General features: G+C 36.0%; 3 protein-coding genes across 3 annotated transcripts; 1 reads left to right on the top strand and 2 right to left on the bottom strand.

Annotated features, from left to right (window-relative positions):
• Positions 1 to 11,248: 11,248 nt before the first annotated feature.
• Positions 11,249 to 13,605, bottom strand: LOC143633274 (uncharacterized). Its single transcript, XM_077101608.1, has 3 exons — positions 13,567 to 13,605; positions 12,503 to 13,175; positions 11,249 to 11,895 (listed from the first exon to the last, which is right to left on the bottom strand). The coding sequence occupies exons 2-3, from the start codon at positions 13,116 to 13,118 to the stop codon at positions 11,249 to 11,251; spliced, it is 1,263 nt and encodes a 420-aa protein (XP_076957723.1). The 5' UTR covers positions 13,119 to 13,175; positions 13,567 to 13,605.
• A 1,375-nt stretch (positions 13,606 to 14,980) lies between these two features.
• On the top strand, positions 14,981 to 16,862 carry LOC143633265 (UDP-glycosyltransferase 76H1-like). Its single transcript, XM_077101602.1, has 2 exons — positions 14,981 to 15,521; positions 15,997 to 16,862. Exons 1-2 carry the CDS (start codon positions 15,035 to 15,037, stop codon positions 16,860 to 16,862), a joined length of 1,353 nt encoding a protein of 450 aa, XP_076957717.1. The 5' UTR covers positions 14,981 to 15,034.
• An 860-nt stretch (positions 16,863 to 17,722) lies between these two features.
• LOC143633264 (17.3 kDa class I heat shock protein-like) lies at positions 17,723 to 18,194 on the bottom strand. Its single transcript, XM_077101601.1, has one exon. The coding sequence runs from the start codon at positions 18,192 to 18,194 to the stop codon at positions 17,724 to 17,726; it is 471 nt and encodes a 156-aa protein (XP_076957716.1). The 3' UTR covers position 17,723.
• Between the last annotated feature and the right edge of the window lie 7,491 nt (positions 18,195 to 25,685).

Below are 25,685 nucleotides of genomic sequence, written 5' to 3'. Positions count from 1 at the left end.
GTATTTTAAAAACTCACTCTGATAAAATTGATTACAAGCTGTATACCAAATTTACCACAGCTTTTTAAAAAACATTAAACAATTCATATAAAGATGCAACAATTAGATATAATATTACCTTTTTACACAACCTAGCACCTCCTTCATCAACCTATCCCTTCTCATTTTTCAATATTTATATCTAGTTATGCGCAGCCCTGCTTATTCTCGACAACTACCGGAAAAATATATGGTCACCAACAGTTACTCTAACTCTTGTTTTCTCTTTGTTAGGCGGAGGGTCCAATGACCATTCGAACCTTCCAAGGATTCTGACAATGATGTATGAAAATTTGCGTGTCCCCGAAAATTAAGTGCCCCAGCTGGTTGAAATTTAAATATTTAATTGTTTAAACCTAACCCTCACCCCCCAAAAAAAAAAAAAAACCCTTTACTAGGTAAAAAAAAAATTCACCTTTGGCTAAAAAATTTTAACGATTCTCAGAGACCGCAGTCCTAGATTATCTCACAGGTCCATGATAGCCCCATGTAGTGAAAACAAAAGTCCATCAGTAGCTGTTAGCCCCGTTCAGTGAAAAGAAAAACGACACTTTTCAAACTAACAAATGGAAGCCCAAATGAACAAATGGAAACCACAACGAGTCAAAGAAGACCATAATGTGGGATTCGCTCCTTAATCATCCAACGAGTCCTGTTTAGTGAAAACAAAATCCCACGAGTCGCAACTAGCCAGTTCGGTGAAAACATAAGCGACATTTATCAAACGAACAAATGGAAACCACAGCGAGTAAAGAAGACTAGAATGATGGACTCCCCTTCTTAATCATCCCACAAGTCCCTACTAGCCCCGTTCAGTGAAAATAAAAGCTCACCAGTCGTTACTACTTTGGTTAAGTGAAAACAGAAGCGACACTTATCAAATGAACAAATGAAAGCCCAAATGAACAAATGGAAACCACAGCGAGTAAAAGAAGACTAGAATAAGGTACTCACATCCTTAATCATCTCACGAGTCCCTGATAACCCGCTCAAAGAAAACAAATGCTCATGAGTCTGCTATCCAGGTTAAGTGAAAACGAAAGTGACACTTTTCAAAGGAACAAATGGAAGCCCAAACGAACAAATGGAAATCATAACAAGCAAAAGAAGACTAGAATGAGAGACTACCTCCATGATCATCCCACGAGTCCTAGATAGCTCCGTTTAGTGAAAACAAATATAGACCTATTGCTTCTAGCTCAACTCGGTGAAATAGAAACGGCGCTTTTCAAACAAACAAGTGGAAGCCCAAACGAACAAATGTAAACCACAACGAGCAAAGAAGACTAGAATGAGGGACTCTTCTCTTTTAATCATCTCACGACTCCCTGATAGCCCCGTTCATTATAAACAAAAGTCCATTAGTCGCTACTAGCCTCGTTCAGTGAAAAAAGAAGCTACACTTTTCAAACGACCAAATAGAAGCCCAAACGAATAATGGAAACTACGGCGAGTAAAAGAAGACTAGAATGCAGGGGCTCGCCTCTTTAATCACCCTTGAGTCCCTGATAGCTCCGTTTAGTGAAAACAAAAGTCTGTTAGTCACTGCTAGCCTTGTTTAGTGAAAACAGAAACGACACTTTTCAAACGAACAAATGGAAGCCCAAATGAACAGACGGAAACCAAAACGCGTAAAAAAACTCGATTTGAGGGACTCGCATTCTTAATCATCCCACGCTTCCCTGATAACTCCGTTCAGTGAAAACAAAAGACAACCAATCGCAGCTAGCCCAGTTCAGTGAAACAGAAGCGATACTTTTCAAACAAATAAATGAAAACCCAAACGAACAAATGGAAACTGCAACGAGTAAAAGAAGACTTTAATGGGGGACTCACTCCTTAATCATCTCACGAGTCCCAGATAGCCCCGTTTACTGAAAACAAAAGTCGACCAATCATTACTAGCCCTGTTCAGTGAAAACAGAAATGACACTTATCAAACGAACAAATGAATGTCCAAATGAACAAAAGAAAACTACGAGTAAAAGAAAACTAAAATGAGGGATTAACCTTTTTTAATAATCCCATGAATCCCAGATAGCTCCATTCAGTGAAAACCTAAGCTGATGAGTCGCTGTTAGCCCCGTTAAATGAAACAATAGTGACACTTTTCAAAGGAACAAATGAGATTTTATTTTTAAAGTAGTAGGTTTAATATAAAGAAAATGGCTTTTAGGTACCTGACAATAGAGCAAATGGGATTTAGGTGTTCAGCCATCTGGATTGAATTCCTCTCTCCTAATGGAAATCCACGTAGGCGACGACGTGTAAATGTATGGTGACTGGATCAGCCATCTGAGATGACTAGATCCTCCCTTACATATTATTCTGAATATTATTCTGACACATAGCACCACCATATGAGATTAGCCATTTGAGATAGCCGAATTCATTTCCAATCACGACAACCTCTCACGGGTGTATCGTTGGTGTAGCATAATTAATATACCAATTCTCACCAATCAAACGACTATATAAACTTACTAAATATATTTTATATACTATTTATAATTATCCCAATAATAAAAAAGTGTTCATTTGAGCATGGAGTGTTGTATAACCGTCGTTATATTAATTATAATGTTATTATGTATCTATATGTTATTATATTATTTTTAATATAGAATATATGATATTAACTATATACTTTTATTTAATGTTGTATAACCATCGTTATATTAATTATAATATTGTTTGTTTAACAGGTAAATGCCAAATTGTCTTAAAACCCTTGATGGTGGGTGATATTCAATGCCCCCCCTAGAAAATCAGATGGCACTCGCTACGCCAACTACCCTCCCCGTCTTTGCACAATGCAGGTAAATGCCCCATACGAATTTCATAAGGTCTCTAGATAAAACTGTTAAACAAACAACATTATAATTAATATAACGATGGTTATGCAACACTAAATAAAAGTATATAGTTGGTATCATATTGCTTATATTAAAAGTAATATAATAACATATAGATGCATAATAGCATTATAGTTAATATAGCGACGGTTATAAACACTCCATGCTCCAATGCACACTTTTTTTTATTATTAGGATAATTATAAATAGTATATTAAATATATTTAGTAAGTTTACATAGTTGTTTGATTTGTAAGAATTGACATATTAATTATGTTACACCAACGATATACCCGTGAAAGGTCGTGATTGGAAATGAATTTGGATATCTTAAATGGTGGTCTCATATGGTGGTGTCACCATCAGAATAACATGTAAGGAATAAAGTTGGATCTAGCTATCTCAGATGGCTGATCCAGTCACCATACATTTACACGTCGTTGCCTACGTGGATTGCCACTAGGAGAGAAGAATTCAATCCAGCCATCTCAGATGACTGGACACCTAAATCCCATTTGCTTCATTGTCAGGTACCTAAAACCATTTTCTTTATATTAAACCTACTACTTTAATAAAAAAATCAACAAATGGAAGTCCAAACCAACAAATGAATTTTTTATAAACAAATTATTTTTCACAATTCAAATCAAAACCAAGTAAGCCTACTTGTTTAAACCCAACAAAAATCTTTGTTGCCTAAGGCCCAAAATATTTTTTGTATTCGACTTAAAATTTTTAATAATTCTCATAAAAGACCATGATTACACCCCGATATATTAATGTATAATAAATTTTAAAAATGTGTTCATATACTAGCATGTCTAATGTTATCTGCTAAATAATATACATATATTATTGATGGTTGGTTTTATTTTAATTGCCGGTGCACCGACAGTCATTTTATAAAATGCAGAGCCTACTTCGTACGGTACACCACCCAAGACACCATATAAACCATAACATGTGTTGTCTCCTGTTTCAAATAATGTTCCAACTAGATTTTGTTCATACAGTAACAATGTTCACCCACTTAAGATATATATTTCACCAATACAAAAGATATTGCATATAAGTTTAGTATATATATTGCGATTCTATGAATTATTGAAGGGAAAATTCCCAAAATAAGCATTTATAAAAATAAATTTCTAGTTTTAGGTATAATTCGTAAAAAAATTTAAAAATAGGTATTATAAACTAGTCGTGACGAGTAGTTTGTAGGACCAATTAAAACTTGCCGCGTGTCCTTAAACTAACCGTAACTAGCACGTTCACTAATCATTTACTCGTCACGACTAAATAAGTTTCATGCCCCGTAATCAACGCCTACGAGTAATTCATAAGTCCTTTAGTCGCGACGATTAGTTTACCCGGTTATATTCTCTACACGAGTAGTTTATTAGTAGTTAACTCGTCCCGACTAGTTTAACCTTATAATCTACTCGTCGCGACTAAAGGACGTGGGCGTTGATTACGAGACATGAAACTTATTTAGTTGTGACGAGTAATGATTAGTGAACGTACTCGTTATGGTTAGTTTAAGGACACGTGACAACTTCTAATTGGTTTTTACAAACTACTCGTCACGACTAGTTTATAATATATATTTCTGGAATTTTTTGCAAGTGTTACCTAAAACTAGAAATTTGTTTTCATAAATACTTATCGTATATGTTTACGGAAGAACTACTCGTATTGGGAATGTTCAAGGAAGAACTACTCGTACATAGTATTTGAGATTTCAAAGTAACTGGTCCAGTTAGTTTTTGGTAAAACTAACCGGTTAGATGAATTTGGTAACAAACAACTCGTTGTGGTTAGTTTAGTAAACTACTCGTGTCTCGAAAAGTTTTAATCTACTCGTCACGACTTAAACATGTATGCAGTACTCGTGGTTGTTGTTTACGATGCATGTAACTACTTTAGTCGTGACGAGTAGATGGTTAGCGAACTTACTCGTCGCGGTTAGTTTATTGCCACGCGTCATGTTTTGATTGGATCCAAAAACTACTCGTGTACTAAAACAATCTATTCATCACGACTAGTTTATAATACCTATTTTTGGAATTGTTTGAAAATCATACCTAAAACTATAATTTTGTTTTCATAAATACCTATTTTGAGAATTTTCCCTTAAATAAAGTGATGCATTGTTGTAATAGTTTTGATGTACTGTTATATGTAACATAAATATGAGTAAACTATGATTTTTATCTCTATGGTTTGTTTAAATCCATGGTTTTAATCCAATAGTTTCAAATTTGTGATTTTCGTCCTTATGGTTTCATTTCACTTGTAGTTAAACCCGAGCCCACTATGTGACATCTGTCCCGATCCGACCCGACCCAGGTACCCGTTTCTCTGACCCGATCTCTTTCTTTTATGATTTAATATTTATTTATACTTATATTTTACTTTTAATAATAATAATATATTTTCCTTCCCGCCTCTTTCTCTCTTTTTCTTTCCGCCGTCCCTGTCCCTCTTCCTTCTCTCTTTCCGCCTTCTGTTCCCTCTTGTCGTCGTCCCGCCCTTAAGCCTTGTTTCCCTCTTTTTCTTCTAACTCTTTTTGTCCTTTGTTCCTTCCCGCCTAAGGTTGTCTGCGCAGCTCCACGCGCCAGGCTCCTTACAAGGAAGCCTGCGTGAAGACCATTTGTTCCAGCGATACGCGAGACGAACTCTTCTCGCAGCGCGCTAAGAATTGTAATTCTTCTCGCAGCGCGCTAAGAACGGTAGTTCTTCCCGCGACGCGCTAAGAATTGTAATTCTTCTCGCAGCGCGCTAAGAATCGTAGTTCATCCCTCGACGCGCGAAGAATTATAGTTCTTCCCGCGGCGCGCTAGGAATTGTAGTTCCTCCCGCGGCGCGCTAAGAAATGTGATTCTTCCCGCGGCGCGCTAAGAAATGTGATTCTTCCCGCGGCGCGCCTTAGCTCTCTCGCGCTGTCTTGTGTCCTTTCTGTTTAACCTAGCCGTTAGCTTTTGTGTTGTCTTATCTTCTGAGCTGTTGACCTAATCTGCTTTATGTCTGAAAAGTTACTTTCGGCGCAGCATGCGCACCAACCCCCGTTGGTTGGCAGAAAAAGTGACTGACATTATCTTTTGAGATCTGCTTTTCCATGCTTTGACCTGTACCTTTATCTGAACCGCCCATGCCTGTTACTGTTCACTGTCAGCCTTTTTCTCTCTTTTCCCTGCAGCTGCCATATCTTTTGATATCTTTTGCTTTTGGAATCTTTTACTTTTTGGAGATCTTTTCCCCTTTTCTAGGGATTGTGTTCCCTAGGGTTTCTCTATAAATAATAATGTTATTTTTCCTAACACATCACACACAAACACTTAATTTAGCTCTCCTGTTCTCTCTTGCTCCTTGCCGTTGTTCTTCCTCTGCCGCCTCCTCCCTCTTTGCCTTCGTCTTCTATCCTGTTCTGCCCTGCTTTTCCGGTAATATATATATATTATATATAATAATTTACTTATTAATTATGCTAACTTATAATCAAGACTTAAAACAAATCATTAAAACAATAATCTTATTTATAGGATAACTTGTGCTTGTTTAAAGTTGGTTCTTGCTTTATCTTACACCGCATCGTTTATCAAGTGAGTAATCTCGTACCTAATCCCTTTTTATTTTTAATGTTTTGGGATGTTCATGTGTTCATACAAACTTAGAGTCTTAAACTTGTTTATAAACTTTAGTCGCGCAGTATCCCATGTGTTGAGGACGTTTACTTGGCTGTTTATTTGTATGTGTGTATCATTAACCGCTTTGTTCGGCCTATTCCGAAGTTTTCATGGATCCATTAGATGAACACGGGAGACCTATCGTTTACAGTTTTCTTTGTTTACACTCGCACGGATGTTTTCTCGTTTTTGTGCTCAATTGGGAGCACAGATTGAACTATGAACTATGAGCTATGATCTATTTAGGCTTGATCACAATCTGATTACACCCTTGTTAAACACCAGACATACACGTGTTGCGCGCAGATTTATTGTTATCTATGTATTGTATTAAACTTGATTACTCACCAACACGCAAGTGTTTGACGTTTATTTTAACACATGTTCAGGTTTGCAGTAGCTGTTTTGGAGCTCGAGGACACGTAGGAAGTTTTCTTTATTTTGGACCTAGATTAAAATGTATCAAGACAAGTTATTGCTGTTCGAATATTATGATTTATAATATATTGATTTATGATGACTTATGTTATCTTGTGTTTACTCTGCGCGTGCGCGAATAAATGTATTTATTAAATATTGACACCCAATAGTGTCACGAGTAATGAAACAATATGTGGCGCCCCGATGTATAATCCGCCTTTGGTCGGGGTGTTACACACTAACCCCATTAAGTCTGGTCGTTAAACCCATCAGTGTGCCCCTCACGTGATGGGCGGTTTTGTCATTTTTCTCTCCAAATAAACCCCAACCCTAATTCACAAGCCCCTCACATGAAGGGATAGGGTGTATTTGGGGAAAAAAGGACAAAACCGCCCCTCAAGTGAAGGGCACACTGATTGGTTTAACAACCAGACTTAACGGGGTTAGTGAGGCTGGGTTTAATTGCAAGTGAAATGAACCCACGGGGACAAAAATCGCAAATTTGAAAGTATTGAACTAAAATTACAGATTTGGACAGACCACATGGACGAAAACCGTAGCTTACTCTGTAAATATCACAACAGTTATTCAAACATGAGAAGTTTGTCACGTTGTTATATATACTAGCTGATTTACGCATCGTTATAAAATGTGTTCTTTAAAGTACATTACAACCATGCATCAGACATCAAAGCTTGGAGACATTGATTTTGGTATTCATTTCATATTGTGCTTCAAAATTCATTACGACAGTGCATCAAACTTGTAAAGTTAGATAGACTCTTAAATGTGCTTTGTATCAATATTCATTGCAAATCATTTAGGTTTTAGGACCACTACAAAGGGAGCTTTCACTGACCCATTCTTTTTCATGTGGACACACCATTATTATAGTATGTAACAATGCATGCAAACCTATTAAAACATATTTCTTAAAACAATATAACAAATGTGTATTGGTTTTTATTAATCTTAACTATTGTCGCTGCTGGTCCCAACTAACGAATTGTCTTCTGATGGTCCCAACTTTTAATATAGTTAACGTCGTTAGTTGCAGGTCATCGGATAAACGTTTTTTGTTGGAAAAGTCACATTTTTTCAAAAAAACTCAACATTTTCGTCCCAATCATCTTTGTAACTTAGTATCAGACCTTAAGAAACCTTTTTCTAATAAAAGCCCCAATTATTGAGGTCACTGGAACCCTAGAACCATCATCGGTATCAATTGATGGTGCTCAAGTTGCGGCAGCAAGTCAAGTGGTGTTGGTGGTGACGGTGTTAAGGTGGTGTTTTCCAGCAAAAAAATATAACTTTTCCGGCCAAAAACGTTTTTCCAGCGACCTGCAACTAACGGCGTTAGGATTCTGTTAGAACCGTTGAGAACAAATACGTTAAAAGTTGGACCGTCAGCAATCAATTCATTAGTTGGGACCGACAACGACCAAAAGGATAGTTGGGATTAAAAAACACCAATATACCATTAACAAAACTTGTATAAAATTAAAGAGATTAAAACTTTTGTGTTTGCTCTAAATTTTTTAAAACAAAAGTGACACATGTTAAAGGGTATTTGAGGTGAAAAACCTTGATGGAAAAGGTGTTATCTTTAGTTTGACATAATAAGCCGATGCATGTATATATGTGCTTTCTGGCATTTCCTCATTTAACATTGTCACATAACATCATATTAATTACAATATTGCTATCAAATCAATCTTGGTCTGGCATACAATGCAATAAATTAAAAAAAATACACTAATCTCTTTAAATTTGAACAAAAATAGAATCATACAGTTACACATTTTTTTTTTAATAAGAAGTTTGCGTTAATTGTTTTAATTTAACAATTACCTCTAATATATTGTTCAAATATGAAATATTTAAAACTGAAATTAAATTTGATGCGAACAACGAATAAAGTTCAAAGAAACCGATATTGATTAGGCTTTTCGAATTCAGTTAAATCTCAGGTTATTTGAATAAATCAAATTAGCTAAAAAAAATTAAAAACTCAGAATTATAGGTATATTATAAATATAAAAATAACATAAGTATATACTGATTTGAATTAAATAATAAGTGTCTTATAAATAAATTCATAGAAAAACTAGATATAATGCTAATTCGTGTATTATCCTAATCAGTTCAGGTTCAAGATACCTAAATTCAAACATTGCATCTTAACAAATTACAAAAGTGTGTCTAAACTATTAAAACAGTACATCTAATTCTTTTTCTTTGATTACGCGTTGTAATTAGTTTGAACGACTTGTATATACAAGTATATAACGCAAGTGTGATTCATTGTTGTAGTGAGTTTATATGCAGATTTGTATAACAACTCATCCATAAATAGGGTGTCCAAACTATGCAAGTTTCATGCACATAGCAGACAACAACTTGAATCAAAGACCAATAAATGATATATATAACAATTATTGCTATTTTCTCATATGCAAAAGCACAAACACTATACATACAAACATAAATAATATAACAGTTCATGTTCTTTTTCATCAGCTATGGTAGAAAAACATTACGAAAGGACACATAACAGCCCAAAAAAATCATAAATTACAAATCTCGAACAAGAAATTAAGTAACCCTAAATCATCGTTCTCACGCTTGTCATCGATCATCTCACCATGGTGATAATAAGAAACTAATCACCCTTGAAGAGTGGTGTACAATAGGTAATATATAGTTTATCCAACAAGTATACATGGGCTCAAAATCCATGTGGTTTTAATATCAAATAAAACATTAAATACCCAAATCACATATATAATCATGAAACAATCAATATAACACCTTTAATATACTAGACCTCTAATTCACCACCAAACTCAAGAACAAACAGCATTAGATGAGTTAATGAAATCTATGCAATCCTTAACAGCTTCTGCTCTTTGGGAATCTTGATTAGGTGAAGTCGAAAGCCGCTTTGGTGTTCCTGAGGAAGATACCTTTGTGGAACCGCCCCATTTCCGAGGAGCAACATAACAAAAAACAGCCACCATCCAGTTACCGACATGTTTAAGGTATTTAACCGGCAATAATAATCTATGACTACTCCCTTCAATCTTTGTTCCACCATCAACTCTTTTACTAGGTGTCCCTTTGCAAGACATGGCACCTATCATGTTAACTGTGTGTGTGTGTGTGTTTACACCTTTAGTGTGTGTCCATTGATGGATAGATGGGAGAGAGATGATCAAGATTAGATATACATACAGTGTGTGTGTGTGTGATATTATGAAATATTATTGGTAGCAACTAGCTAGCAAGAGGTATTTATATGTAAAACAATAGTTGAACCAGTTGTTGAATTGGACCTACCACATAAATCAAAGGTTTCAAATACCAATTATGTGAGTCAGATAATGTTCTAAGATTTTAATATGTGTCTTGCACAAAGATTTTATTTTACAACATTTATGTATAACACTTCTTTTGAAAGAGTTAAGTTGATTAGTATTTAATTAATAGTTTGATGGTACGGCCAGAGTGTGCGATTACCTGCATAAGACGGATCCGTTGAACTAAAAACCACGTTAATTCTGATATGTTTTTCTACACTACGTAATAGTTTGATGTCAAAACCGGACCAAGCCGATTATATGCATTTTTCTTAATACTACGTAAAACACTAATATATACAAATGTGTAATAAGAATTTAGTCCATGGTCCAAAATTTTTAAGTACAAACTTTCTAGTTCAAATAATGCTCAATTATATTGCTTGTGCTATTTTTAACTAGACCCAGATTCATGTTTAACTGAGCCATAACCAGTTCGCTATAACCTTCAAAATCGATTAATCAAAACACAGGTAACCGATTGGTTATGATTATGAGCCAGAACTTACCAAATCAACCTATGCACACCCAACTTTCTCATACTTTGAATAAAAGTAAAATTTAGACATAGCACATGAACCATTCATATATTTAATTCTTCAAAAGATTTTATAAATAATATATTACAAAATGACAACAATTTTAACTTGTTTTCGGTCAAATTTCTCATGATACCAATAATCAGAAAAAAAGAAAATTATAAAAGAGAATGACAAATTCACCCTTGGCACCATTCACATTTAACCCAATTAATATAGAAAAAAAATGATAACCTTGATTACACTTTTACAAAATTAGATTAAAAAAAATAACTTATACAATGCTTCTATGATTTCACCTATACAATGCTAGATTAAGATCTCTAACAACAATTTAAAACCATTGCATGTTATGTAAACCCGGGTTCGGCTGCGTCATGTTCGCTCACCTCATCTAAATCTCTAAATCTTGCATCATTCAAATCCAACTCCGACGGGTTTGTCGAATTTACCAAACTACGCTTACCCTCTCCGTCGAAAGATGACATGTTTGTTGACATTGGTGAACTAATTTCCGAGACTTCTACTTGCATATCGGAAGCAAACGAGTTTGTTGAACCATAATGAACCTGTTTATTGGAACCAAAAAAGAACGCATCGGTCTTTGACTTGTCAAACAGTGCAGACGGGCCACAGTCGAACGACTCGGCGTTTCTAAGCAAATTACTTCCTTGTGATATTACTCTCATCCGAGACATACTTAAACAATGCAAAATCGCCTCTTTGTTTGGCCTCAAAATGGGTTCGTCTTCACTTGAATAAGATGATGAAGTCGATTGATCACTCGAGACTACATCATGGTCAACCTTGTGTTCTTTCGTACGGTCAACGTCATCTACTTTTGTGTGGTCAACCTTGTGCTCTTTCATATGATCAACCTGATCAACCACATTGACCGCTTGCTTAGAAGATTCACCTTCTTCAATGGCCCGGATAACATCAACATTAGGTATCAAACGTTTTAGAGGCCGTTTGTTGTCATCATCTTCTTTTTTTGCTTTAAAAAACAAAATTAATTAATGAGTTGACTCAGTTTATGCTTTATCCTATTATAAGTTGTAATGAGCCACAAAAAAAAAGAATTTAATGAATGTATTAATGAACGTAAACGAACGAACTTAAACAAATGTAAACTAACGAACATAAATCAACATAATCTAATGAACATAAACGAATTTAAGTAACATATGTTTACGAACATGAATGAGCAAATGAGTCATGTGTTCATGTTTGTTCGTTTAACTAAATGAACAGTTTTTTGTCCATGTCCGTTCGTCTATTGAATGACTGAAATTTCAGACAATTGGTTCACAAACTGTTCACTCAGTTCATTTACAGGCCTATTTACACTTGTACAAAAATCTAGCAAAAATGAACGTAAACGAACAAACATAAAACAATTTAAACGACTGAACATTCAAGAACATAATGAACAAACGAGACGCATGTTCATGTTTGTTCATCTAACTAAATGAACAAAGTGTTTTGTTTATGTTTGTTTACATGTTCGTTCATTTATTAAATGAGTGAACTTTCTGACGAACGGTTCACCGAACATTCGGTTCGTTTAAAGACCTATTTGAACCTGAACAAACGGTACATACCTACTTTTGAAGCACCCAATCTTCTTAACTGCCTGACAGCAAATTCAATATCAAAACACTTGCGTACATCATTTGTGGATTCTAAAGATTCAAAATCCTCAACAACGGGCTCTTTCTTATGTGCATTCACGAACTCATCTTCAAAACAATCACCCGTAAGAATCGGCTTTTCCTCATGCGGGTCATACGGAAGGTCAAACGGGTTGTTTTTCGACACGCAGGCGGGAGCCGAGCCCGGAAGATCACTCGAAACTTTATAAAGAAACGGATTCTTTTTAGGAACATGCAAAGAAGATATCTGACCACAACTTTGACTTCCAACTCCAACTCCTATCGCGTTTCTAATCTTATTAAACCTCCACAACGTTCTCAATCTTCTCCGTTCCATCAAATTCTCTAACCGTTTGGTCCCTTCAGTCTCCGAAATCCCAAGATCCATTAAACTCTTTTCAACACCCTCCAAAGTTTCTCGAACCTTAACTTTACGATCATCAAAACTACATTTTCGGTACGTTTCATCAACAATGCCATGACCCACATTCATAACCCCTTTCGGGTTTTCCTCAGCCGAGGATCTTGCATCGCCCAAATCGACATTTCTGCCCTCGACATTCATATCGTCCAAAATTTCGTTATTTCTCTCTGGGGCATTTCGTCGAACACCTGGTGGGTCCTGCATTAAACTACGGCTTTCGTTACATTGTTCGGCGACACGAACACAATGCACGGTGCTAAAACTCCTACGGGACTCAAATTTCTTTCGTGTTTTAACGTTTTGATGAGGTGTATGCATAAACAATCTATAAACAAGAAACCCGAACCCGAAAACAGGGGAATAGTATGCTAATAGGATTAACAATAAAGGGTAATAATAATAAAGATACAAAATGCATAAGATAATTATTATGGTGCATGAATAATATGGATTTTTCAAAAAATTTATCACAAATTTATGGATCCCATTTGTGCCCATACTAAAGGTTCAATTTTTAATCATTATGACATAAACCCTAAGAGGAAATTGAATAAACAATAATTAGGATGAATGTTAATGTTATGTTTACCTAGAATTGGATCATGAAGGGAACATTTGATTGAAAAACAAACTGGGAGATTGTGTTTTGTTGTGACATGTTTCTTTGGTTGTAAGGTTTGTTGGATCCTTAAATTTAGGACTCCTTAATTATTATTAACCCCTCTTCTTTTTACACAAGTGGTAAAAATTTAACATACTACTATCTGACTTGCTATTGCATTTTTTTAACGGTTAATGAATTCTTTAAATGGGCTACCTGCTAAATTTATCATATCAGGATACACTCGTCTTTCGAACTGGAAAAACCCTCACCTGAGGCCAGCGCCCGTGAATACTCGCCCGAAGGTACGGCAGTGCGGTGAGGTAAAACATGTTCAGTTCAAAGATCCAACTAGTGAACGTCACTCGCTTTGGTTCGGGCGAACCCGATCAATTTTCAGTTTCATATATGACCTATAGCTACAATTTAATGAGCGAACACATTCTTTTTTTGCGAGCGAACCCAACATTGTTTTAAAAAAACATTCAAGCACATTGATTTATGAAAAATTTAGTTAAAACAGTTTTTTTTAGGAATGAATATTTTTTCTATAAAATATAAAATCTTTTAAAATCTACAAAAATTAATGACAAACATTACAAATGGGCCAGTAATAACTAATATATGTTATAGAGGTCATAAAAAAGCTCAAAATAATAAATAATATGCCTTAATAAGCCCACTCAATTAACATTAAACATAATACCAAAATAAAAGCCAAAAACATCGGCCAATTAATTTCTTTTCTATCAACCACAGGGCAACCAGGTATAGTCTCCTTCCCTAGTTCGGGCCAAAAACAACCATGATTTACATTTGTTATGATAGTGATATTGCGTTTTATTTATTTGGCCGAATGACTGACCCGAGCCACGAAATTTTGATGCCAAAAAAATATCGAGCAACGAAAATTCCGAACCCATAAGAGAACATTTCTAGCTCCGTCGCTGCTACCATCATCACCCCGTGCCACCGAAACTAAACGCTAAGGGTAGGAATCAAACCTGGATTACATGAAACACCAACTCTCTTCCTTACCACTTCACCACCAGCTCATTGACTTCTATTGCATTTTAATATAGTTTTTAAATTTGTATTTTCTTTTTGACTTGTTTGTATTTTACTCAAATTTGCATTGTATTCTACTCAAATTTATATTGTGTTGTATTTTAGTCAACATATTTTTTTCTTAAAGGTGGGGTGGGGGTGGGTTTGTGTCGTCAGTTGCTATGAATGTGATTTTCTTGTTACTATCCTCTTGTAACTATCTTTTTGTCTATACTTCTTTATTTATTATTATTATAGAAGTAATAAACTGTCATAAGTTATATGATAAAAGAACAATTATCTATCATTAACAAATCAAACTTTGCAACCATCTTCTCAAAACTCAACAAGTCAAGATCACATCCTGTTTTACTACTATATAACATAACACATATCTTGATCCTTGAACATGGCGAATCACGGCGAAAAACGATGGCGATTAGTATTAACAGCAAGTCCACTTCAAGGCCACATGACACCCATGCTGCACCTAGCCACCTTCCTTCACTCCAAAGGCTTTTCCATAACCATTGCTCACTCTAACTTGAACCCACCTGACCCTTCAAGCCATCCCGGTTTCACCTTCGTCCCTCTTAACGACATGTCAACCGTCAACACTGATTTTGCTGGTGCAGGCCAGTTCTTGAAAACTTTAAATGATAACTGCAGGCCTTATTTCAAAGAGCACCTTGTTGATATCATGAATGCACAAAAAGATGCAGCATGTGAGAAGGAAACAATAGTTATTATTCATGATAATCTTATGTCTTTTGCTGCATCTGTGGCTGGTGATCTGGGTCTACCCGCCATCATATTGCGCACCAGCAGCGCGTCTACTTTCCCCGCGATGAAGATCATCCCTTCGCTCATTCAAGAAGGCCGATTTCCAGTAGAAGGTAACTCTGTTATCCAAATAAAAGTTTATAGATTTATAGGTTGTTTGGATTAAGGTAAAAATGAGCCAAGTCTGAGCTCAAGCCCTGTTTCGAAAGCTCCAGCAGAATATGAGAATATCAATAATGAATCTTTTTATGCTTATAATTATTTTTTATCTATATTATAAATTTTATGTGTAGCATAATATATTTTATTTAGTATTTTTATCATAAATCTATGTTATATATTAATAAGTATTATACAAATATATATATATATATAATATAGGAAATAAAAATTTTATAAATAATAGACTCGTTTCAGCTCGCTGGTCAGCTCGACCTTAATAAATGAACCCCGAGCGAGCTCATTTACTAAGCACGCTTATTTTTAGGCTCGAGTTTGTTTAAACTTGGCTAGATCTAAGCTTTTAGCGAGCCAATCTCGAGAAGCTAATAAGCAACACCTATTAACTAATGCAAACTATTTTCAAAGATTCAATGTTGCAGGAAATAGTTCAAGAACTACATCCATTAAGATACAAAGATCTACCCTTTATTAATCTTCCAATACAACATGCACTTGAAGTGATCAACATGATCATCCCCAAAACCCCTCCGGTCGCCATTCTTTGGAACACACTCGAGTTTCTTGAGCCATCAGCATTGGCGCAGATACGCGATCACTACAAAGTTCCCATTTTTACCGTCGGACCGTTACACAAAATAATCCCAGCACCCTCCACTAGTTTTTATGAAGAGGATACAAGTTGCATCTCATGGCTAGATAAACAAGCACCCAAGTCAGTTATTTATGTGAGCTTAGGAAGCATAGCAAAAGTGGATGACAAAGTGTTAACTGAAATGGCATGGGGTCTAGCTAATAGTAACCAACCGTTTCTATGGGTGGTGCGGCCCGGTTCGGTTAAAGGGTTCGAATGGATCGAGTTTTTGCCAGAGGGTTTGGTGCATGAGATGAAGTTAAGAGGATTGATAGTGAAATGGGCACCACAAAAGGAAGTCTTGGCACATAATGCAGTTGGGGGGTTTTGGAGTCATTGTGGTTGGAACTCGACTCTGGAAAGCATGTTCGAAGGGGTTCCGATGGTGTGCCAGCCGTTCGAGTTAGACCAAAAGATTAACTCTAGGTATTTGAGTTGTGTGTGGAAGATGGGTTTGGAGATTGTGGTGGAAAGAAAGGAGATTGAAGGTGTGATTAGAAGAGTTTTAGTTGGTAAAGAAGGTGAAGAAATGAGGCAGAGAGGTATGGAGATTAAAGAAAAGATTAGAGTTGCAATTAGTCATGGTGGTTCTTCAAATAACTCTTTAAATGAGGTGGTGGACTTCATTCTATCATTATAAGTGTTATTAGTTGTTTGTGTACACTAATATTTGATTTATCTAAATGCCAAAACACTAATATTTCCTTCTGTTAATTTTAACTACTATCAAGTTGCAGAAGATAATATACTAATTATGCTAGACATTTCAACAAAGACCTAGTAGATGAACCAAAAACACTTACTTGTATCCATAGAACCCAAGCCCAAACCTGTTTATTTTGGTTCAATTATCTGTCATTTCTTGGTTTCTGGTCAACCCAAAAAACCTGCTCTTTATTTTGATCATTATAAGTTTCTACTCTACATGAATTTGAAGAATCTAAACAAGTACCTTGTTCATTATGGAAGCATGAACAATTTTTTTGCCTAGACATTTTGTCAAACAACTTGCAGCAAGACCAAACATTTTCGAGTTTTGACACTCAAGAAACTCAATACTCATAAACTTGAATGACCTTGTATAAGCTATGCATTTAATTAGATGTCACGGAGTTAGATTCTAAGACTTCATGTGGCGCCTTAAGCCCAGCCAATCGGTCCTGCCTAACTGCCTTGGACTCATCAAGCGACAACAGCTTGCTACATGACTAGACATGCGCGCCTCCTTTCCTGTTAAGGCGGTGCCCAATGAAGTCCGGGACAAGCCAATAAACCCAAACACATCAACACAAATCATGCTTGTTGATCTTCAAATAAAAATTTGATCTGTGACATAAAGCTATGAAACAAGAAGCAAGAATATTTGAAAGCTAACAAGTACACTTATTATAATAGATACATAATAGCACACAAATTAGACTAGACATTTCATCGAACACCTGGTAGACGGACCACAAACACTCAAAATACACACTACAAATCATATTATTATCATATCTTTTTAACCAGAGATCTGAATAGACTTGACATCAGGCTTCTTGACTTGTGCTTTAGGCACAGTAACAGTAAGCACACCGTTCTCCATGGCGGCCTTGACATCAGGCTTCTTGACTTGTGCTTTAGGCCTGAACCTCCTTGTGAAGCTCCCGCTGCTGCGTTCCACGCGGTGCCACGTGTCGGTCTTATCTTCTTTTTCGATGTTCCTCTGGCCAGTGATCTGTAAGATGTTACCGTCTTCAACCTCCACCTTCACTTCTTCCTTGTTTATTCCGGGAAGGTCGGCCTTGAAGACGTGTGCCTCGGGTGTCTCCTTCCAGTCCACACGTGCGTTCACCAGAGCAGAGGTTTCATTTGAAGCATTAGAGAATGATGAAACTGGGAAGTCTTTGAACGGATCCCAGACGTCGACTGAAAACGGGTCGAAGGGGCTGCTGCTTCGACGGCCACCGAAGAAGCTTGGAATGATCGACATGATGTTGTAGAATTAGTTATCTGAAACTGTGGCTGGTTGATTCGATATTTACTGCTGCTGATTTTGGTTTGGTATGAGATTGGGGTTTATATATATATATATGGTTTGAGCATCTTCAAGAACCTTCTTGATCAATGATCATCCACCACACAAGTTTCTCGATTCCGCGGTAGATATTTTGGGCTTTATGTTCTTTTTTCCTTTTCAATTAAATTCACCCTACCCGTTTTCTGATAATGTAGTTGAACACTCATCCAAATCCAAATGCATGATGGTACGGTGGCATAAACCCGTTCATTTCAATAATTCTATTAGGCTATCTACTATGGTGGGGGGCATCGAATCCCCTCCACCGTGCCACGTCATCGTCACGGGGCTTCGAAGCCCGTCCCGCTATGGTTAAAATAAAAATAAGTAGTTTTCTAGGAATGCTAGGAATAAATCATGGCCACTAGATCATGTTAATTAATGGTTGAGATTTAAATTTACCAAAAACCGACATAGTTTCATAGAATTACTCTTTCACTTTTATAACCGAAAGAAACAAATAATAATAAGCATGTTACTAAAATGACTCGTATTAAATAAATGAGAGTTTTTTTCTATTAAAAAAAGAGTACTAATAGTGGGAATTAAACCCATGACCTTTGTTTTCATAGTGTAGGAAAATTTCCATTCAACCAAAGAGTTATGTTGTATGCTTTTGTGTCAAAAACAAAACTATATATAATAATTTCTTTAATAATTATGGGCCTCTTGGGAAAGTGGGCCCAGGTTCGTTGCCCTCCTCGCCCTCCCCTTGAGTCGAGCCTGCAAGCAGCCTTAGTAAACATCACCACTCGCATAGTCTCCCACCATCACTATCGCGTAGTCTTGACGACAGTGCAGTGAGATAAACTCGTTTATTTTTTATAACCGAAACTAAATGATGGGAGCCCAAAATACGTGTTGGGGTGGGCGAGGTTAGGGTGAGAAGAACGAAAAAGAAAAAAAATGGACCGAACTTGGATATACAACAAAGGAAAAACTCATGGGCTAGTTTTGTTAAATTCTAGTGTCTCATCCTTGGTGATTGCATACCATCCTCAGCACGTCCATTCACCCATTTGGTAAGAATAAGATTTCACTGATGGTGGCACGTAGGGAATCAGTGGCTTGTGAATAAATCACAAGTATATGCATGAGGGTATCCCATGCGTCTATATTTTAAACTTCATTGTTCCTATAGAAAACAAGATAATATACTAATTATGCTAGGCATTTCATCAAAGACCTAGTTGTGACAATCCTCGATTTCGGGTCAAATTGTATTTATTTTGTATTTGTTTTTATGTTGTAAACCGACCCGATTTATATCCCGAACATTTCAAATATATAAAATATTGGATTTTATGTTACTAAAACATTCCCGCTTGTCTAATTTGAAAAACCCCTTTTACGGATTCGAAAACGGACTTAAAACGCTCAAGATACATCAAAAACGAACTTCCGGACGCGAACCGACGTGCTGACCAGCAGCAGACCAGCAGCCCATTTTTTTATTTTTTTATTTTTTTTGTTGTTTTGTGACTTGTCTTGACCCCTCTTGCATGCAAACCTTGATATCACACCGTATGCTTGACCCTTTCAACCCACTCTATATATATACCCCTATCCCCTTCATTAATCCTTGCTCATGAATCTCTTTCTCTTCCAATTCTCAAGCATTCAAAGGTGTTCTTTCTATTTTTTTGGCAGTTTGACTTTCCAAAGTCAAACTGACCATAGTCTTACATTATAATCAACTTGTTAACACTTATTTATACTTGAAGATTGTTATACAACATATATATAATAGCACCCTTTGTACATTCGGTGGGCATTTCTCCGGTCTCGGTCGGTTAAGTGTCCGGCCCATAAGACAAAGCTACATGGAGGACTCGTAGTAGTCCTTGATTATATATATTTTCCGCATCTAACTATCAAACTAGTTATACTTGTTTAACTTCTGCTCATCTTAGTTTTATTTTACATTTTGAGTTCCATGGTTATGGGTTTGTAGAGACTAGCCTCGGTTATTCCATAAATAGCTCCAAACCAGAAGCCGAACTCTTGTTTACTAGTTTGTTTAAATAGTTGTATAAACATGTTTTATGTAAGATTTGAGTTTCTAAAATCATTTTAATTAGTTCCATGGTTATGCGTTTGTAGAATCTAACCTCGGTCTTATCCCAAAACAAGATCCGAACCGAAAACCGAACTTTCGTTTAAAAACTTTGTTGTTAACTTTTTGTATGTAAAACTTTGGTATTATTATTTATAAATTATTTTACAAGTTCTATGATGTTTGGACATGTGGTAACCATTCTTGGCCTTATTCCAAGATAAAAACCGAACCAAACCGAACTAAACCAAGTTTACTCGCTTAAGACACACAAGTGTGTTTTTAACCATTAAAGCTTATATATTTCTTTAAAAATACTTTATAAACTGATTTTAATTATTTTCACAAAGTACTCGGAATGTTGAATCCAACTTGATCCTATAACAAAGTTTGGACCGACTAAACCGAACACTCGATTAACAGACGTTGTTAGTTATAAAACAATAGAACTACATACTTGGTTAAGTCTCTTTAAGATTTATTGAGTTATCTCATACATTTATTATTTTGGGAAAGTTGACTTTGGGTTTGGTCAAGTCACAAAGACCCGAACCGACCACCCGAACACTCGTTAAAACCCGTTTTAGTATCTATATTATAAAGGGACTTGTTTTCTTGCATTTTTACCCACCTTATTAATTAACATAGGTTGAGTAAAATTAAGGGCTAGATACTTTAACCCGGTTTCGAGCAAACTTACATTTTTAAAGGACTATTATTATAATTTCTTAAATATTTACATTTTAAACCTTAAACTTTAAATTGTTTATATTTCTTATCATTTATTTTCATTTAAAGACTTCAAAGACAACTTTTCTAATACAAGACTTCTTCTCCTTTAGGCTTCGTTCGTTAAACTCATCGTTCCGGTTAATCTCCAAATCATCAAATCTTTCAAGTTTATTACTTGAATGTGAGTACTTTCATCCTCCGTTTTCACTCTTTTATATTTTGGGGGTGACATTGCAAACTTATTCAAATCCAAATGATTTATACTTGAGTCTTAAACCACAAACTTTATTGTATACTTCACTTAAATAAATGCTCGATTTGGTGATTATATGCTTATATAGGAATGGCAACGGGGCGGGTTTGGGGCGGGTTTTGCTTAACCCGAACCCGAACCCGAAACCAAAAACCATCCCCGTACCCGCCCCATTACCCGTCGGGTTTAATTCGGGGATTCCCCGTTTGGTTTTTTGTACCCCCCCGACCCGCCCCGTCCCCGAACCCGAAAACCCGAAACCGATCCGACCCGACCCGAAATTGGTTCATCACATAACTGAACATTTATCGAAATAAACTTCTGCATCACACACATGAAAGCTGAAACAATGTGTTACAAAGGAAATAAAACCAAGTCTACATGGCCGAAAAATCATGCCAAATACACAAACTACAAACTTGCGACCAAATCTAAATACCAAATCAAACCAAATCATCCAAAGTCGTCGTGCCACTTTCTTTAGTACCTACCTACATTAAGAATATTTATCAATAAATCAACCAAGTTAAAAGAATAAAAGCTATGTTACAAAAATAGTAAATTTTATAAATATTATTACCTCTTCCACATCCATTTCATATTCAATGGTGCGGCAATATGCCTCGGTCTCTTCCGAACAAGTTTCTATATTTAATAGTAATAACATAAACATATATTCATGATTATGAAGATAAATAACATGAGTAATAATGTAATATTCAATATAGCGTTACCTCGAATCTCATTCAACAACCAACTTTGAGCACACATTAAAGCCTCCAAAGTTTTTGGGTGAAGTCGACTTCGGTGAGGACTTATTAATCTTCCACTTGTACTAAACGCAGATTCAGAGGCAACGGTGGAAACTGGAATTGCCAATACATCTTTTGCCATCCTTTGAAGTGTCGGATACTTACCTCCATTTGTCTTCCACCAAAGCAACAAATCCAGTTCTACTTCATCAGGCAAAAGATTTTCTTTCAAGTAGTTATCTAACTCTGCCATATCATTCAAGTCATCATTCACCTTAGCTTTGGATTTAATGTCAGATAGGAATTTTTGGAATCCACCAGAAGAACACTCTGACAACCCCGAACTGAATAAAGATGAACTAGAACCACCACCTATAAATTAATGTGAATCAAGATAAATCAAATATTAGCAATTTATATTTATACTCATTAAATATTAATATGATTATACCTTCATAGTAGTTTTTACCACGTGAGTTGGTAGATTCATATTCTTTAAAAAAAGCTCGGACAAAATCCTCAAGAGATTTAAACTCTTCCTTTGCCATTTCTTCACCGTATAAGGCAGGCATAAGCAACTCTACGTATTTTAGCTTGTAACGTGGATCTAAAACCGCAGCCATCCCCATAATCCCATGAATTACAGACCAATATTTATCAAACTTGATACTCATTTTATACGTCATTAGACTAATGTCAACAATAGAAGACTTAGTCCACTCCCGCATAGAAAAACGAATCTCACATATCAAAGGGAAAAAGACATTAGCAGTAGGATACTTGTTACCAGAAAACAAAAGAGTTAGCCGATAGAATAGTTGTAGCTTGTTACATATCTCAGTTGCTAAGTCCCAATCAAGGTCCGTAGGCAAACTAGTATACCTGGGCTCTCTTTGCTTTAATCGCGTGAAAACATGTCTATAAGGTATAGCAACACTAAGCATCAAATAAGTAGAGTTCCAGCGAGTCTTGCAATCAACGATCAGTTTCTTTGTGTATTCCATTTCAAGTTGATTGGCTGCTTCCTCAAATTTTTGCTCTCTTTTTCCTGATGCAGACCAAAATAAAACACTATCTCTAATTCTTTCAATCCCATCCTCAATAACAGACAAACCATCTTGAACAATCAAATTGAGAATGTGCGCGCAACAACGCATATGAAACAACTCTCCTTTCCTCATGAGTGATCTCAATGGAAGCTTCTGTAGTAACTTGTTGATAATTGCATCATTTGTGGTACAATTATCAACGGTAAGAGTAGACACTTTTCTATCAATATTCCAATCACATAGACAATCATATAGCGTATCTGCAAGAATATCAGCTGTATGTGGTGCAGGCACATAAATAAACCTATATAAAATTTATGCATCAATATAAGTGTAAAATACATTTAAAGTTTTAAACTAACTTTATATTAGACTTGTACAATATATATGCTTTACCTCATGATTTGGCTTTGCAAGTTCCAAGAGTCATCTATAAAGTGTGCAGTGACGGCCATAAACCCTTTTCTTTGATGGTTAGCTGTCCACATATCAGTAGTTATTGTCACTCTACTTGTGATCCTCCCTAATAGTTTCTTAGTTTTCACCCTTTCATATTCATAAATTTTTAAAATGTCGCTCTTGATGGTATTTCGACTCGGAACCTTAAACAAAGGTTGAAGACCTTGAACAAACTTTCTAAAACCATGATGGTCCACCGTTGTAAGAGGATACTCGTGCACAATAATCATCTCCGCGAGATCTCTCCTTGAGTTGTCTGGATTAAACGTGTAGTTGGAGAGATATGATGAACTACCATCAACTTTCTTTTGCTCCATAATCAAGATGCTTTGTCGTATATCTTTAACAGTTCGTCTTGGACAACGTTCAAAATGATCTCGTAAATGCGATGTGCCGTTTTTGCTTGAACCTCCTAGCTTTTTCTTACAATAGTTACATTCCGCCTTATCTTCACCGTTCACTTTCATTAATTTAAAATGGTTCCACACGGCAGATCTTTTCCTTTTACCACCGACATTTTGACCATCTTCAAAAGTATCATCAAGGTTAGACTCATCGTGGGTAGTAAAGTTAGTTGGTGGTGGTTCATTAGAATCATGTACCCCTTCACTGCTTCCTTGAGGAGTAGAATAAGTAGGAGTGTTTGAAGCAACGGGAGTAGGAGTACAAGTGTCTGAAGCAAATTTATCACCTTGTGATGCCATATAGTTGTAGATGCAACTGAAATAGAATGGCACATAGAAGACTTTAATCGATGGACATCTTGTTACTGAAAGTGAGTCTCACTTTAATCGATGTTTTACATTTATTCATCTATGTTAGTTCGAGCGTGTTTGGTAACCAGTCAAAAGTCGGTTTGTTTCAAAATGGATTATATTTTCTATGGGTTGGGTTTAGTTTGACCCGAAGCACTTTTTAGTTCAAAATCTTTGAACTCTGTTTTAGATGATCAGTGCAACATGCATGAATTTAAAAATAATATGATTGATATCAGTATAAATTTTTTTGGTTTACCGTTTTATTTATTTAAATGTAGTTGAAGGCAATCGGATTGGTGCAGTTCATAGCAGGGACTTGTGCAGTAAGTCTTTTATTTATTTCTGTCACTTGCAGTGTCTTGCATCTTTTATGTATTACAAGTTAAAATCATTCTTTATGATTCTTGACTTAGAGGTGGCAAGTTTGACTTCCGCTCGTTGTATTAAAAGGAGCGGTGGAGAATCGAATTAGCTCCTTCTAACACGACGACGACACAAAAACAATAATTAACAACCTAACGAAACACGAAAATCATCAGAGCTAAAAAAATTATTCAATGCAGCAGCTAATTAGCTAACCGAAATCAATAACTTCAATACGACTTACGTGTTACATATAATTCAATCGGAACTCATGTCAGAGTTAATCAAGTTAACCTAAATCGCCATCTCATTCATCAACAAGCCATCGATCACATACTTACAAACACTATCCAGCTCCAATCCAAACTCATCTCAATAGCCACAACACGCAAACTGCCAAACTGTCTAATTTGACTACACGTACTCACCGAATACAATCAACAGTCAACTACAGTCTAATTATTCAATGCAGGAGCAGTTAAATAGCTAGCTAGCAGAAATCAATAAGTTCAATACGATTTACATTAAAACATGCAATTCGATCGGAATAAGTTCGTTAATATTTACGTTAACATAAGTTGGAGTGAAAACAGGTGAAATAATAATAATAATAATAATAATAATAATAATAATAATAATAATAAGAGAATTAGGGATCTTACAGGTGGTAGGATGAGAACGAGGAGGAGGAGGGTGGTCCGGTGGTGCAGACGGCGATTGAGTGGATGGTGATGGTGGTGCAGACGGCGATTGAGTGAATCGGGGGCGGACTGGCGGTGGCGGAGTCTGGATGAGTGAATGTCTGGTCCGTCTGGATGTAGGTAACCTAATCAGTCACTTTCCTTCCTTGTTAGGCTTTCCTTGTTAGGCTTCACCAAAGATCCTAAACATATATATATATCGTCATCAGCCGATAAAAGTTAAAGAGAGACCTAATTAAGCAGATTGTAAACCTACAGTAGGTTTAGGTTTTTAATATATA

The sequence above is a fragment of the Bidens hawaiensis genome, unplaced genomic scaffold (genome assembly GCF_021521415.1).
Source record: "Bidens hawaiensis isolate Kalapana, Puna unplaced genomic scaffold, B.hawaiensis_p1.1 tig00006636_1, whole genome shotgun sequence".
NCBI lineage: Eukaryota > Viridiplantae > Streptophyta > Magnoliopsida > Asterales > Asteraceae > Bidens > Bidens hawaiensis.
Note: the sequence above shows the minus strand (reverse complement) of the source record. Positions and strands in the feature narration are given on the sequence as shown.

Bases quoted from the DNA above. Each gene is read 5' to 3' on its own strand.
- LOC143633274 (XM_077101608.1), bottom strand. From the start codon at position 13,118: ATGAATGTCGAGGGCAGAAATGTCGATTTGGGCGATGCAAGATCCTCG. The intron at 11,896-12,502 runs GTATGTACCGTT...TGTTTTTTAAAG, and splicing joins ATTGGGTGCTTCAAAAGTAG to CAAAAAAAGAAGATGATGAC.
- LOC143633265 (XM_077101602.1), top strand. From the start codon at position 15,035: ATGGCGAATCACGGCGAAAAACGATGGCGATTAGTATTAACAGCAAGT. The intron at 15,522-15,996 runs GTAACTCTGTTA...CTATTTTCAAAG, and splicing joins AGGCCGATTTCCAGTAGAAG to ATTCAATGTTGCAGGAAATA.
- LOC143633264 (XM_077101601.1), bottom strand. From the start codon at position 18,194: ATGTCGATCATTCCAAGCTTCTTCGGTGGCCGTCGAAGCAGCAGCCCC.